Raw genomic sequence first — 14,308 nt, 5'->3', positions numbered from 1 at the left:
ACAGAACTAGTACATAGTATCTATAAATACACTCTATTTTAAAGGAAAAACATGTTCATCTGTTATGATCACACATTCTTATCTCTTTAGTGAACCCAAATTGGTTAAAATTAATAAGAATCTTCAATGATTAGTATCAACCAATCAATATCTATCTATCTACCTATCCATATGCAAGTTCCAAAAGTTTATATATACATATATGTGTGTGTACATATAAATATATCTATAATAATATAAGCATAATATGCTAATTAGACCGGATGTCCTTCCATCCTTCTGGATGAAGCCAGGGCTGTGAGGGCTGAGGCGGCTGCCACCATGGCGGCAGGGGCCGAGCCCCTTGCTGCGATGGAAGTCTGTGGCCCACAGGGGAGGGACCGAGAGGCAGTCAATGCACCTCATGGTGACTCGTCGAGCGGTCATTCCAGTTGTGATGCATATGGCCTCTGGCCTTTTATTATATAGGATGGAAAACAACTTATAGTAAATGTCAACAAGAAGTAAGAGATTAAACAAGTTATTATATTTTCCACACGGTGGAGTAGAATGGCTCATGGTATATTAAAATCCGTTTTCAAAATAATGAGTCCATATTTTTGTGAAAATATATTATGAAGAGAAAAAATACTGGAAGGATACATCAAAATATTAACCATGGAGATCTCTGGTTGGTAGGATTAATTAAATAAATAAATTCATTAAAAATAAAGAATTAAACAAATTTTTTCTTATGCTTTTCAAGATGTCAATAACCTATATCATTTTGCAATGAATAACAACAACAACAAGATGGCTTTTAAAAGAATTTGGAAAAAGGCACACATTTGCAAAAGGGTTTGGGATAGCTTTGGCTCCCTACAGTTCAAAAAGTTAGACGTCAATGGAAATACCTCTGCTGCTTCAAAAGCTTGTAAGTTCATAGGTTTCATCAACGGTTTTAAAAATATGTCTTCTCGCCAAAACCGGTTTGGCTCAATGGATAGAGCGTCGGCTTGGGGACTGAAGGGTCCCGGGTTCGATTCTGGTCAAGGGCATGTACCTTGGTTGCAGGTATATCCCCAGTAGGGGGTGTGCAAGAGGCAGCTGATCGATGACTCTCATCGATGTTTCTAACTATCTCTTTCCCTTACTCTCTGTACAAAATCAATAAAATATATTTAAAAAATATATATGTCTTCTCTATCTCTCCCATAACTGGCTCTGAGCAACATGTTCCTCGGACTCTTTTTCTCTGAAACTCTTTAGGAAGGGGCTGTGTGACTCATCTCGGGCCCCTGGTCACTCCTGGAAGTCTCATTCTCCTCTGGGGCCTCTGGCAGCCACACAGGGCTGGACGAGGCCACGCCACAAACTCAGGTCACAGCCCAGATGACCTCAGCCTGACATCCATCTCTAGAAGTGCCTTCACGCTGCTGGCCACTGCATCTCTCCTCTGCGAAGCACCGTGCCAGGAGGAAGCCAGGGGAAAGAACATTTTCCTGGGCGTAGGAGACCCGTCACATCGGCCGCGCTGTGCCACCACCACGTGACGTAACCTCTCTGGGCTCCTCAGCTCTATGGAATGGGGGCTGGAGATATGACTGATGAGGTTCCCAGCTGCTTTGGGGTGTAGGACTCCATACAGGGCTCGTGTTCCCCAACTTTAAGACTCCACTTTGCTTTGTGCTCTTCAAAGGCATGTGACTAAGTATGAATTAACTGAATGACTTGCTTACATTGTCCATGAACACATTTTTTTTTTGTATTTTGCAGATGGGTTGAAGGTGCACTGGAGGTAAGCACTTAATGAGTGCTTCCTGACCTCGATCCAGCCCACCATTAGATCAACACCCTAATGGAGTGGTCGGCAAACTGCGGCTCATGAGCCACATGTGGCTTGCGAGCTGAGGTTTGCAGCTCTGTTGACTAATGAGTTTGCCAACCATTGAGATAAGGGCTTAATCACAAGGAACAACAGCCTGTAATTATTGGAATCAAGAGTCTAGGTAAGTGGTCCGAAAACTCATTAGTCAACAGAGCGGCTCTCTCCCGAGCTGCAGTTTGCCGACCACTGTCCTAATGCAACCCCATTCCACTCGCAGTGACTGAAATGAGATGATTCAAGCACCCGACTTCGGATGCAGCATGAGGACGCGTTCCTTTACTGACAAGAGCTCACCCACAGCAGCCCACAAAGGCCCCACCCTGCGAGGTCCCTGGTGCCAGGTCGGAAAAAGGCCAAGAATGCGCTTCCCCGAACGCTGACCCAGGTTGCAGGAGTGACTGGCTGCCCTCACTGCGCATCGGGACTTTCATAAAGGCCTGCAGGTGCCGTGAAATAACGTGTAAGCGAGGAACAGGAGTCAGGTGAAGTACTTACTAGACGCACTTGTGATCGATAACAGCACAGTCTAGACTTTGACAAAAACAAAACAATTTCCCTTTCCTTTGTATTCTTTCCCACGCTCACAGCGACGGCCAGCAGCTCACTGTCTGTCTGTGGGACTGGGTTGGATGAGAAGCAAATTGATTTCCGCTTCTAGAGGTTAGCAGGGAATGGTCACGGATGTGTACCTATTGTAAACACAGGTGTGCATAATATAAGAGGGAATTCCTAAATGCCCACCGTTCTCCCTCCGGCCATTCAGACACAGATACCTCTGATTTTCCTTCCCTCCTCTCAGTGATTTATTTGGTCCCACGCTTGGTTGGCATGAAGAGCGAATGACAATCGGAATCTTCATGCGTTTGTCTCTGATCATCCAATGAAGCCCCCGCCCCACTCCCATTCCATGTCAGCTGCGAGCACCACAGAACAGTGTTATTTGTCAAGAATGGGATGCTTGCTTCTCTGAGACATCTGCTCAGCAGGGTAGGAGTGTCTCAATTCTCCCGTCAATTTCTTGGAAGAAATGTGACGGAGGAATTCCTTGTTTCCAGCCCAGTTTCACCTGTGAGCCCCACACCCTTCCGTGTTCTCAGCGTGAAGCACGCACGCCCGTGGAGTTGACCTAATGGATCCCGGGGTGGCTCCATGCAGATGACAGATGCCTAAGCCCCGTGGCACTGCATGGTTCTCTCTCAGGCTTCTAGAACAGTCCCAGCACTGCACTGCCCCACAGCCTGGCTGGCCTAGACGTTCGGCCTTTATAGCCCTCGGCTGCTCTTTTACGAAGGGGAGAGGGTGTGGGCAGGGAGCAATCCCCTGCCCTGTCACCCACGTGCTTCCCGGAGGGTCTGGACCACAGCATCTCTGCCTGACCAGGGTCCTCACCAGCCTCCGTCCTGGACAGTGCCAGCTGGTCTGCCCTGCTGGCTGGAGACCCTGTCTAACCCCACCCCCATCTTTTTTGCATCTACTCTGGCTTTCTTCCATCATCTTGTTATTTTGGTTCCCACATTCAGCTTTAAAATGTGATACAATTGGAAAGACAGCTCCTAATGCTCCTTCTACAAATTCTAGGTCTTCAACATTTTTCCTCCCAGACATTTTTCTGTGCAAAACATTTACAACTGGTGCAATGCAAAATGATATCCGAGGCAACCTGGAGCTTGAAACGAGGAAACCAGAACAGTGAAATCCATGAGTGGATTACCACTGTAACCGAGGAAGCGAGCGTCCGTGAAATATGAACAGCACTTTTCCTCCACGGAGCTGCGCTCTGCCCCCGGGGAGGGCCCCTCTCCATAGACAGTGGTGGCAGATTCCTCCCACCGCGCAGCCCAGAGCAGCTCCGATGGCCAATCGTACCCACAGGAAGAAGCGAGTGGCTGGTTCCAGAGGGGGGTCCCCAGGGCACATGCGGGGAAGCTGGCCTGTCTGGGAGGAGAGAGCATCAGCCCCATGGCGTGGCTCAGTGGCTGAGCATCTATCTATGAACCAGGAGGTCATGGTTCGATTCCTAGTCAGGGCACAAGCCTGGGTTGCAGGCTCAATCCCCAGTAGGGGGCGTGCAGCTGATCAATGATTTTCTCTCATCATCGGTGTTTCTATCTCTCACTCCCTCTCTGAAATCAATAGAAATATATTAAGGAAAAAAGAGAGCACCAGCAGGTAGCCAAATGCGGTTTTGGCACACCTGGTTCAAGAGGCTGCCAGGCGGCCAGGTGCTGGGTGGCATCGCTGGCCACAGAGATGGCACTGCTTCTGACGGCCACTGCGTCCGGTGAGTCTATCTGTGCCAAGTGCTTCTGGAATCACCATCAGATTCTCTGTGCCCATCACTGCCACACGTGCAAGCAGTTGTTAAAACACTGATGGGAGAAAACCAGCCGCCATGTCATCAGGGAGGAGCAGGTGCTGACAGAGGCCGGCACACCGTGTGTGTTTGCAGCTGTAAGAATGCTGAAGCGGGATTAGAATGGAAGGGCTCAGGTCCATTTCTCCCAGAGGCGGAGGGGCACCCACCCTGGAGGGCGCTGCAGCCCTCCCACTGCCAGTGTTTTCTCCTGAGCAAGCTCCTCCCTCCGCTCGGCCGGGATAGAGCGGGAGCCTCCGTCAGAGGAGCAATCTCCATCCCACGTCATGTGGCCTCTGTCCCGCGGCTTCACACTCCCCAGGCTCACTGGGTGATGATGCTGGCAAAGTGCCCCAGCAATAATTTTTACTTTAGTAACGACTCCCCAGAACCACTCCGCGCAGCCAGGTGGGAAAATGGAATCCTAAGGGTCTGGAATGAACTGCTCAGACAGAAGAAATAAAATCCAAAACACAATTCTTTGTCTTCCATTGCTTTAGCCTGAACCCAATCTTTCTCTATCGACGGGCTGCTGCCTTCCCCCTACGAGAAAGTCCTCCTTCCCACACACTTGATTCCATTTCAGACCGAAGCTATTGGTTTGGCTTTCCTCCGAGTCGGTAACGGCTGGGTGTCGGGCTCTGGACAGGCCATGGTGGTCACTGAATGGCCCGCCGGGCGCTCCCTGCGTGATGGATGCTCCGAGGCAATTCCCTCCGGTAACCCGCACGGGCCCACGGGGAAAGGAACCGCTGCAGCCGGAGGCAGGTGGCATGGGAGCCACCGGCTCAGCGGAGTCACCAGCCGCTCTCCGAGCTGCAGCTGGGAGCGTGGAGCTCTGCCCTCCAATACGGGGACCCCCGCCGCTGGTCGCTCTCTGACACTAAAAATGGGTCCAGTCTTAATTGCGATGTTTTGCTGGTGTAACACATACACCAGATTTTAAAGATGTAGTACAAAAAAGAGAATGTAAAATACCTCCAAACTCTTGAAATATTGATGACATGTTCAAACGATAGCACAATGAAAAACTGGGTAACAAAATAAAATATACCCCTACAATGGATTGCACCTGTTTCCTTTTACTACTAAAATGTGGATTTTTGCCCTAACCAGTTTGGCTCAGTGGACAGAGCATCGGCCTGAGGACTGAAAGGTCCCAGGTTCAATTCCGGTCAAGGGCATGTATCTTGGTTGTGGGCACATCCCCAGTAGGGGGTGTGCAGGAGGCAGCTATTCAATGTTTCTCTCTCATCGATGTTTCTAACTCTCTATCCCTCTCCCTTCCTCTTTGTAAACAATCAATAAATTATATACATATACATATATATATATATATATATATATATATATATATATATATTTTAATAAAATGTGGCTTCTGGAACCTTTAAAATGACGTGTGTGGCTTGCATTTGTAGCTCATGATGTATTTCCATTCGGTCGTGCTGATTTAGGAAGTCAGAAACCTGGTAAGTGCGTAGCCTGCCTTCCTCTCCTCGTCTGTCCCTCGGAGCATGGTGACCTCTCCTTCCGCAGCCACCCCCGAGCCCAGGCTGCACGGCCACCTCCTGCTGAAAGCCGGCCTCAGGGTCAGCCTCACCCTCCCTGCTTCGATTCTTTTCTTTTTTAAAAAATATATTTCTTTTATTGATTTCAGAGAGGAAGGGAGAGGGAGAGACAGAAACATCAATGATGAGAGAGAATCACTGATCAGCTGCCTACTGCATGTCCCCTATTAAAATCGGCAAAGCACTATCTAAAGAAAAGGGGTTTATTGACATAGTTATTACGGCTCAGTGGTTGTGCACTGACCTATGAACCAGGAGGTCACAGTTTGATTCCCAGGCAGGGCACATGCCCAGGTTGGCTGTCCCTGGTGTGCGGTGTTGCAGGAAGAAGCCCATGATTCTCTCATCACTGATGTTTCTCTCTCTCTCCCTCCCTATGTTTTTTTAAAAAGAGTAAGATACCACGTACAGGCACTGCAGGGAGGTTGTCCCACTGAGTGAGTCAGTCTGGGGTTAAAATATGATTTGAGAGCTTACGCGAGGGAAGCAGGCGCTGACTGTGGGAGAGGAAGTTGCAGGTCGGGTCGTGGTCACGGTCACCGTCACCTCTGAGAGGTGGGAAGGCATCAAGGCCGGGCTTCTCAGCTTTCAGGAACCACCGCTGTCTTGTCGGAAAGTCGACTTCTGGTTCGGCTGGGGGGCGGGCCTGAGGGCCTGCGGCTCTCCCAGGCTCCCTGTGTGGCTCTTTTTGTCTTTCATGGACCTCGGACCTCGTTTTGAGTCACAGGGATTTAGGGGTGAGGTTTCAGAAGCAAAGAAGTCCAAGGAGAGGCACGGGAGCTGGACGTGGAGTAGGGGCCTCAAGGCCAAGTCCAGGGGCTGTCGCCGAGGAGCCCTGTGCAAGGGCAGGTGGATGCGCACCCGCCTCCCTCGGAGCCTCCGGTGCAGGCCTGTGACCTGCAGGGCTTGTCCAGGCTGCTGGTGTGACTGCTGCGATGTCCTGGACCCGGAGCGCTGAGCGGCCAGCACGCCTGGAGGCAGGAGGCCATTCAGGAGCTGGCAGGGTCTCGGCTCGGCAGCTGTCTCAGCGCCCCGGCGGGCAGGATGGCCTTAGATCTCCAGCCACATGCTCCGGACCACCTGTGGCACATTCTTAACCACCTGGTCCCAATTTTCCCGCCCTTTTCGTGCCATTTGATCCTCCGCTTCCCATGCTCCCCCGAGGCTGACCTTCTCCTCACCCTCGTTATTTCCTCATCCTCCCCTTCCATGGCCGGGGTACGGAACTGATTATAATTACAGCGCATTTCCTTTCTTTTACAGCAAAGCATGTCAGCGCTGCTCTATGCCATCATCTTGCTGATTGAACACAAACTTGTTAAAGAATGTGACACTGGTGCTGAGAGTGAAAGAGGAAGGGGGAGAGAGAGAGAGAGAGAGAGAGAGAGAGAGAGAGAGAGAGAGAGATTCCCCTTATCTGAAATGAAGATTTTGCTTTTAGGGAGGAGTTTACCAATGCTAAGACTCCAATCTCTCCTATGGAACTGTGCATACGTACACATGGGGAAGTCACACCTTCAGCTGTGCTGGGAGAGCCACCCAGGAGGTTCAGGATGGGAAGTGCGGGTGCCACCAAAACACGTCTGTGGATTTAGGAACTCAGATTCCTAAGCTCAGAGCAGCATGAGCTCGGAAGTGCGATCTCATCAGGTTAAAGAGCCCCTTACCCAGGTGTCTTTCCCTGTGGGAAGGAGAGACGGAGCGCATTGCCACCACAGAGCTCCCTGGCGGCTGGGAGGGTGTAAGGGCTCGTGAGAAGGGAGGCCTGGGGGCGGCTGTCTATGTCATTCTAATTCTCCACTCCGACCAGCTCAGGCCCCATCCCAACCTCACAAACACGCATGTACGTTCAACTCAGAAACCGGCTTTGGTTCCCACACACGGACGTTCCCACGTTGGCGTTTTATCGGAAGAAGACGTCATCTAGGCCCCAGAGAACTTTCCGGGTGGAAAACGCCCATCCTTCCAAACCCCTCGGAAACACAAAATCCCCAGCGCCTTTCCTCGCTCAGAAGGAACCCTTCGGAGCCTGTGGTGCCTCCCCGAACACCGGACTTTGGATGGTGACATCTGGCTCCCAGCCCTCCCGGCCCGGGCTTGTTTTTAAAGGGACAGGGCGGCTTTCTGACTTTCGGGGCCTCCACCCTGCATTTGTGTGAGAGGACCTCGGCCTCCTCTTCCCGGGCATCCATGCACAGGACACAATGCTAGCCGTTTCCCACAGACAGGGGGGCTGCTGTGTCTTATTCCTGAATGCCAGCTTCCAAAGCCTTGGCCTCTTCCAGAAGGTATTTCGGACACGGTGGGACGCCCGCTGCCCACTTTCCTCAGCTCCTTCACCAGCAGCTGGGGAACCGGATGCCGGAGACGAGTCCCACATCACCGGAGAGGCCCCTGTATCTTCAGGAGGCGCCAAGAGGCACACCAGGTGGTCCGCAGCTTCCCTGTACGTCTTCCTCCCTGCCCACGGGCCCAGGATTTGAGAACAGGCCCTGCAGCTTCCGTGGATGTGACGGGAGAGTCAGCCGATAGGACAGGAGAGTTGAGGGCTGGGTGATGGAGACAGACGCTAACTTACGGGCATTGGGGAGTGCCACTTGCCCCTCAGGGCCTGGCTCCCCAGGGCAACTAGCTGGTGGGCAGTGCGTGCTGTGATTCAGGGCACAGACCTGCATGGAACCCCCAGCCCTGGCCCAGGGACCTGAGAAGTCACCTTTCCTCCTGAGCACCGCCTTCTCATCAATGCAGTCCGAGTGTTTACAGTGACAGCACCGGCGAGCGGAGGTGTGAGTGTGGGATGGGATCGTCACGGGAAGAGCTTACATACAGCCGGCTGCCGGCACGGGAGAAGCACTGGATGAGAACTGGCTACTAACATGATTCTACCTTTCAGCCCCTGCTTCACAGGACAAGCACGGGGATGTTCATTTTAGGGGCGCAGGTCAATGTTGAAGCGGGTGCATGGGAGGGGCTGTCCCAAAGCTAACGAAACAGCGTCACGGTGAGTCTGGGAAGAGGGGCGCAGAGAGCAGGGCAGGAGGCGGGGCCTGCCTGCAGAATGGCCTTGAGGCGCTGGAGCGACCACCACCAACGAGAATCCCACAGAGGACAAGCTGCGGCACCCGGAGGGGGGTTGGGGGGTGCAAATAAGAACTGGGGAAACAGTCAGAAAATGCCACCTTCCGAAAAGAAAACTGGCAACAGTCAAATGAACCACCTGCTGCCTGCTGCCTTCTTTCACCTTTGGTTTTTGCCTAGCACATTCAGAAGTGTGGGCATCTAGTGTGCAGTGCGCACAGTGCCCGCAGAGCGTGTGGGAGACCTAACCGCAGACCAGCCACAGACAGCAGAATAATCACAAGGCAAGAAATAAGAAAACACAGAAGTTTAAAGCAACTTGACGGTGAATGCTACCAGCAGGAATAACTAATAAAAAAAGAAGTCAATAATGGCTTAAAAATGTACATGGAAAAAATTAAATCACCAGGAAAATTTGACTTAGTGGATATAACAGTTCTACAAGAAAATTCATATTCCAATGCTCGTGATATTAAAAAAAAATGGTTATAAATTTTATGTAGAGAAAGAAATTACTCCGATAAAAATAATTTTAGTAAAATAAAAATGTACGTGGGGAAAATTGGAAATAGTTTAGTCTTGCAATAGAGAAAATTGACTGCAGTCTTAAGTTGGCATCATAGTGTTCTCAGGAAGCATTTTCTTCAACAGAAATCCGTCAGTGCTGTTAAAATTGCAATTATAACGTTTCTACTGTGAAGCCCAGCATGAAGCGTCTTTGGGGGGGAAGTCGAGCAGGTGGAATGGGTGGAGACACCATCCTGTCCCCACGGGACTCCGCCAGGCACCCCAGCACCCGGAGCCGCCGAGCCCCCTCAGAGCCTCTCCTCTGGGGAGGCCTCCGAGGCTGATGTAGGAGCCAGTGCGAGGTAAGCTTTAGTCTTAGAAACAGGGACTGGCTCTGTGCACTACAAGAACACGTTCTGTTAGAATTTGACCAAAAGAGTCGGGGTGGGAGGATGAGAGAGGGAGACGGAAGAGGAGGAAAAGAGAAGGAGGAGGGAAAGAAGAGGAGGGGGAGAAGGGGTGAGGATGGAGGGGGAGAAGAGGGAGGGTTGGAAGAAGAGAGGGACAAAGAGAGAGGGAGGGCAACAGATGGAGATAGACAGAGGCAGAGGAGGGACGGACACACACACACCCCCCGTGTCTTCGGAGTGCTGTCTGGCCAGGGGGCAGGAGTGCCCCTCGAACAGTCGTTCCGATTCTGCCACAACACAGGCGGCTTTCTAAAGCCACCAGCCTCCCGGGTTCGATTCCACCCTCACAAGCAGGACGGCTCCCTGGTGTCAGGGTTACCTGACACAGGAGCGTTTCCCAAGTAACCAGCCTTGTTTTGGGAGGTTACACCAGATGAGGTCCCATGTCAGCCCGTGGCTGAGTCTGGGCTTTCATGCTTTGAGTGTGGAGGGGCCGGGACAGACAAGGCCGGTGCCTGTGGACGTGAGCTGCTGCCTGCAGAGGTCTACCCCGAATCGAACAAAACGCTCTGATCCCAAAGCAGTCGCTGTGTCTGGGTGTCCGAGTGAACCAAAGAAATGGCATTTTCGAGACTTGTTTCCAAGCAGGACTCCAGGGACCCGGCCAGACCACTCTGGCCGTCTTTGCCATCTGTTTGGTGGCCATGCCAGTTACCGGAAAGTTCTTTCAGAAGAATACTGTGTAAGGCCTTTCAAGACACTTGTCAACACAGACACACAGCCTCCTCCTCGCCGGAAGCTGAAGGTGGGAGTGTCAGATCCTCGGCAAACCTCTAACAGTTACCCAGCGGGCTGGCCTCACGCTATTAGGGGCTCTTACGGGCTTCTGTAAGTAGAGGGATACTGCAAATAATTAGAATTAATGACCCTAATAATAAAGAATTTCTAAGCCCCATTTTTCATGTTTTTAGTTAGATAGCACAAATTAAATGTGCTCAGATTTCACTGAAACATAATGTTATCTTCCACAGTCGAGAAGCACCCGGGAGGACTCGCTATGAAGGATCAGACGCCCCTCCCGGCGCTGCCACTCATTCCCATCGCATTGCGGGTCAGTTTCTGGGAGAATCCATGTCTGTGGAAGGTGAAGAGAGAACTGGGGGGGAAAGAGAAGTACCACCATTCTCTGAGCTAACCTGACCAGAACCCACAGAATGCGTGTCACTGTCTCCACATGCGGATGAGCGCAGGAGGGACGGCACTCAGAAGGTGAGGACCAGCCTGGGTGACACAGCCTCCTCTTACCTTCCTTTCATCGCTGGTGGATGACTGTGCTATTAGGCCTTACACACCGTCACTGTGGGGTTATGAGAGTGTAGTATCCATTACAAACATGTAGAATGGTTTTAGTGAACCTATTTGCGTGCTCAACCATCACTGCAATCTAATTTCAGGTCATTTTCATCACTCCACACAGTCTCGGCATGTCTGTGTGCATCAACCCTCATTCCTCCATCTCCCCACTCCCTCCCCCGTGGCCATCACCAGCCTGCTTTCTTTCTCTAAAGATCTGTCCTGTCTGGACATTTCATGTAAATGGAATCATATAAACACAACACAGTCTTCTGATCGGGCCTCTTTCACTTCACATAACGTCGTAAGGTTCACCCGTGTTGTAGGTGCGTGCTCACGTGACGTGGCGCAGACGACGGTTCCTACAGCTAGTCATGGTCCCCGGAGGGCACCGGGCCTGAGCTCCCTCCCTCTGACATGCCAACCTGGGCCGAGCCAGGAAACCTGGGCTCGAGGCTCCGGCTCGGCCACTTTCTCCCATTTAGCTGCTCCCCCACAAACGTGCTTGGAGCTGATCAAGTTCAATGATAGCCTTTATAAATGATTAATGTGCTATGAATGCAAAGCCTTAAAGCATGAATGATTTGAAATCCCAGATGCAATGACTGAGAAAGCGGTGTCTATCCCAGCAGGAGGGGATTTTCCTCCCCTCCCTCCCTGCCTGGACACAGGAAGGCTGCCTCCCACTGACGCTCCCCTGCACTCCCCCGTCAGCTCCCTCACTGCTCTCCTCCGGCAGGCAGAGAGAGGGTGGGGCGGGAGCTCAGAGAGAGCAGGGCACAGCGGTGCCTCGGTGCCTGGGATGGCAGGCCAGAGCAGACGCTCTCTGCTGAGGCCCAGCCCTGGGGCCCATTTCCCTGTGGCGCTGGGGATCTCTCAGCAGAGTGGGGCCGGGCACGGACTCCCGGGCATGGGCGGGGGAGGCAGGGAGGGGACGTCTGCCCGTGGTTTCCCATGCGCCACCTGACATTCTGAGAGCCCTCACTGCCCTCTGCGCCCTCTGCCACTCCTGTCCAGTTATCACCACGCCCTCCACGCTACAAGTTCACCAATGCACACTCCAAGAAAAAGCTCCATTTAATAGAAAAAAAGGCCTTACACGTTTGTTGTGTGAGGGGTTGAGATTTGTTTTAAAAGCTTTTGAGTGATTGCGGTAAACTTTTCATCACAGGATCTCATTATCTAAGGAAGACTAAAGCTGCTCGTCTCCATGCACAGATCGCAAACCCGTCTCTGTGTCATCTCTTTACGGAGGAAAGAGGCTGGTCCCGGCCGGGGAAATGAGCCAGCAGGCTGAGGTTTAGTCTACAGTTTAGTCTCAGTTCCCAGGTTTCTATGAGAAACCAGAGTTTCCAGGGACCAGAGTTAGGCTACGGCGACTACAAAGGAGAAGGGAGCGCAGGCACCGCCCGCGGACCTCAGGACCGTGGGGATAAAAATAATTCCAGTGGCGATGCTGGGTGAGCAGCACCCCCAGCCGCTGCAGGGCAGGGGCACGGGCACCGTCCTGTCTTACCTCCGGCCTCCTTCCATCCCACCTTCTACTCAGGGCCTGCTGTGCACAGTGCGTGAAGGCTCCGGGGACTCCCGCAGGGCCTTGTCCCCGCCACGCCCGGCCCTCTCGCCAGCGGCTGAGCTGAGCGGGCGGGAAGGGCCGGCCAGGGCAGGCTGCAGGTTACCTATTTGCCTCTCCAGGTCGGCGGCCTCGTCGGGCGTGGCTCGCGGGAGGACTCCGGGGTCGCTGAAGCTGGTGCGAAGCAGGGTCCCCATCACAAAGAAGAACAGGACGCCGCCGGCCGCGGGGACCGCAGGGGTGATTCTCACGGCGAGGTACGGGCAGCTGCCGGCGGGAGGGGGGAAGGTGGAGGGAAGGCGGGGGGGGGGGGGGGGGGTAGGGAAGGAGGGGGAGAAAGAAAGGAAAGATAACTTATCAGCAGTATGCAGTCTGGATTTTCCCAGAAGCTAAAGGCTTCTTTGGAGAAGCGAAATTGATCTCCATTAAGAATTCCTCTCTGCTGAGCATTCACATGCGGGGAGGCTGACGTTCTCTCCCGAAGAAGGTGGGACCCTCCCTTCCCACCACAGCAGCAGGGCCCCCGGCCCCCACAGCGCCCCCAGCAGAGAGGCTGGCCGGAGCATGGACCCACCCTGCTGTCCGATCGCCCCGTGTGCACAGACACGGCCCAAGGATCTGTGAGCTTCCTCCCATCCCTACAGATACCAGACTGAGCTGGCCTTTCCTCATGGGTCACACAGTCTGGGACACAGAATGCTGAGAAATGCAGATTCATCCTCAAAAGACAAAATAAATAAATAAATAAATAAAACAAACAAACAAACAAATAAATTTAAATCAATATTTTGGAGTTCACCTATGAAAAGAGGTTAATGAGCCATGGACATGAACTTGCAGCCCGTTTCCAGAGAGAATGAAGGGTCCGGTGGCTGGGCCAGTCTAACTGCCTGCTCTTCAGAAGGCACTGAGCTGCCCTGCTGAGCACGGCCAGCTCCTTCTAGAAGCCCCTTCCCTGTCCCCTAGCCTGCGAGCGGACATGCAGCCGGGCATGGAGGGCGGGAAAGGGGTCCTTGGGACAGATCCAGTCCAGGCCAGCAGGCTCGGGGCCAGGAGCCAGGGCATGTGCGCACCCCGCCCCGGCCACTGTCGCTGCCCCCAACGCCTCAGAGGGCGAGAGGCCGCGTGAGAATTCGCTCGGTGCCTGAAGCTGAATTAAGAATGGGGTCTGCGCCATGTTCATCCATTGTCACTACGCTCAGCGCCATCAGAGCACGGAGGAGCACAGCATGGAGTCACGGAGCAGTCACAGCTAGAGTGAAGAGCGCCCCCCAGAGGCTCCACCTCCTCAGTGACCCTCTTCCAGGTGCTGAAGGCGAAACGGGGGCTGGTCCCCAACACCCCACTCCCGTGCAGTGCTTACAGGAAGGGGGGTAAGGTGCCTGATGCGATGGCCAGGCCTCAAGGACCACAGGCCATGACCCCCTTCGCCAGGCCAGACACTAGCGAGTCAGAGGCTGGCCTGTAGGAGGACGGCGTGGACTGAGGATGGTCACTGCGCGGAAGGCCCACAGCCTCGCCTGAGGAAACCCAGAGGCGTCCCAGCTACGCTCAGAGGGTGGACGGTGACCCCACACACAACCCGGCGGGCTTCCT

At 53.0% G+C, this 14,308-nt stretch overlaps 1 protein-coding gene across 7 annotated transcripts in view; it reads right to left on the bottom strand.

The window, feature by feature from the left end:
• ZDHHC14 (zDHHC palmitoyltransferase 14) overlaps window positions 1–14,308 on the bottom strand; it is a 116,824-nt gene that overhangs the window by 30,906 nt on the left and 71,610 nt on the right. For all 7 annotated transcript variants that reach the window (XM_084889713.1, XM_084889714.1, XM_084889715.1 and 4 more), the window contains exon 2: window positions 12,819–12,979. In XM_084889713.1, coding sequence (XP_084745839.1) covers window positions 12,819–12,979 — 161 coding nt within the window. The remainder of the gene's footprint in view (window positions 1–12,818; window positions 12,980–14,308) is intronic.

This window comes from Pipistrellus hanaki (assembly GCF_964339955.1).
Source record: "Pipistrellus hanaki genome assembly, chromosome: 7".
NCBI classification, from domain to species: Eukaryota; Metazoa; Chordata; class Mammalia; order Chiroptera; family Vespertilionidae; genus Pipistrellus; species Pipistrellus hanaki.
This window is presented reverse-complemented; position numbering and strand designations above follow the sequence as displayed.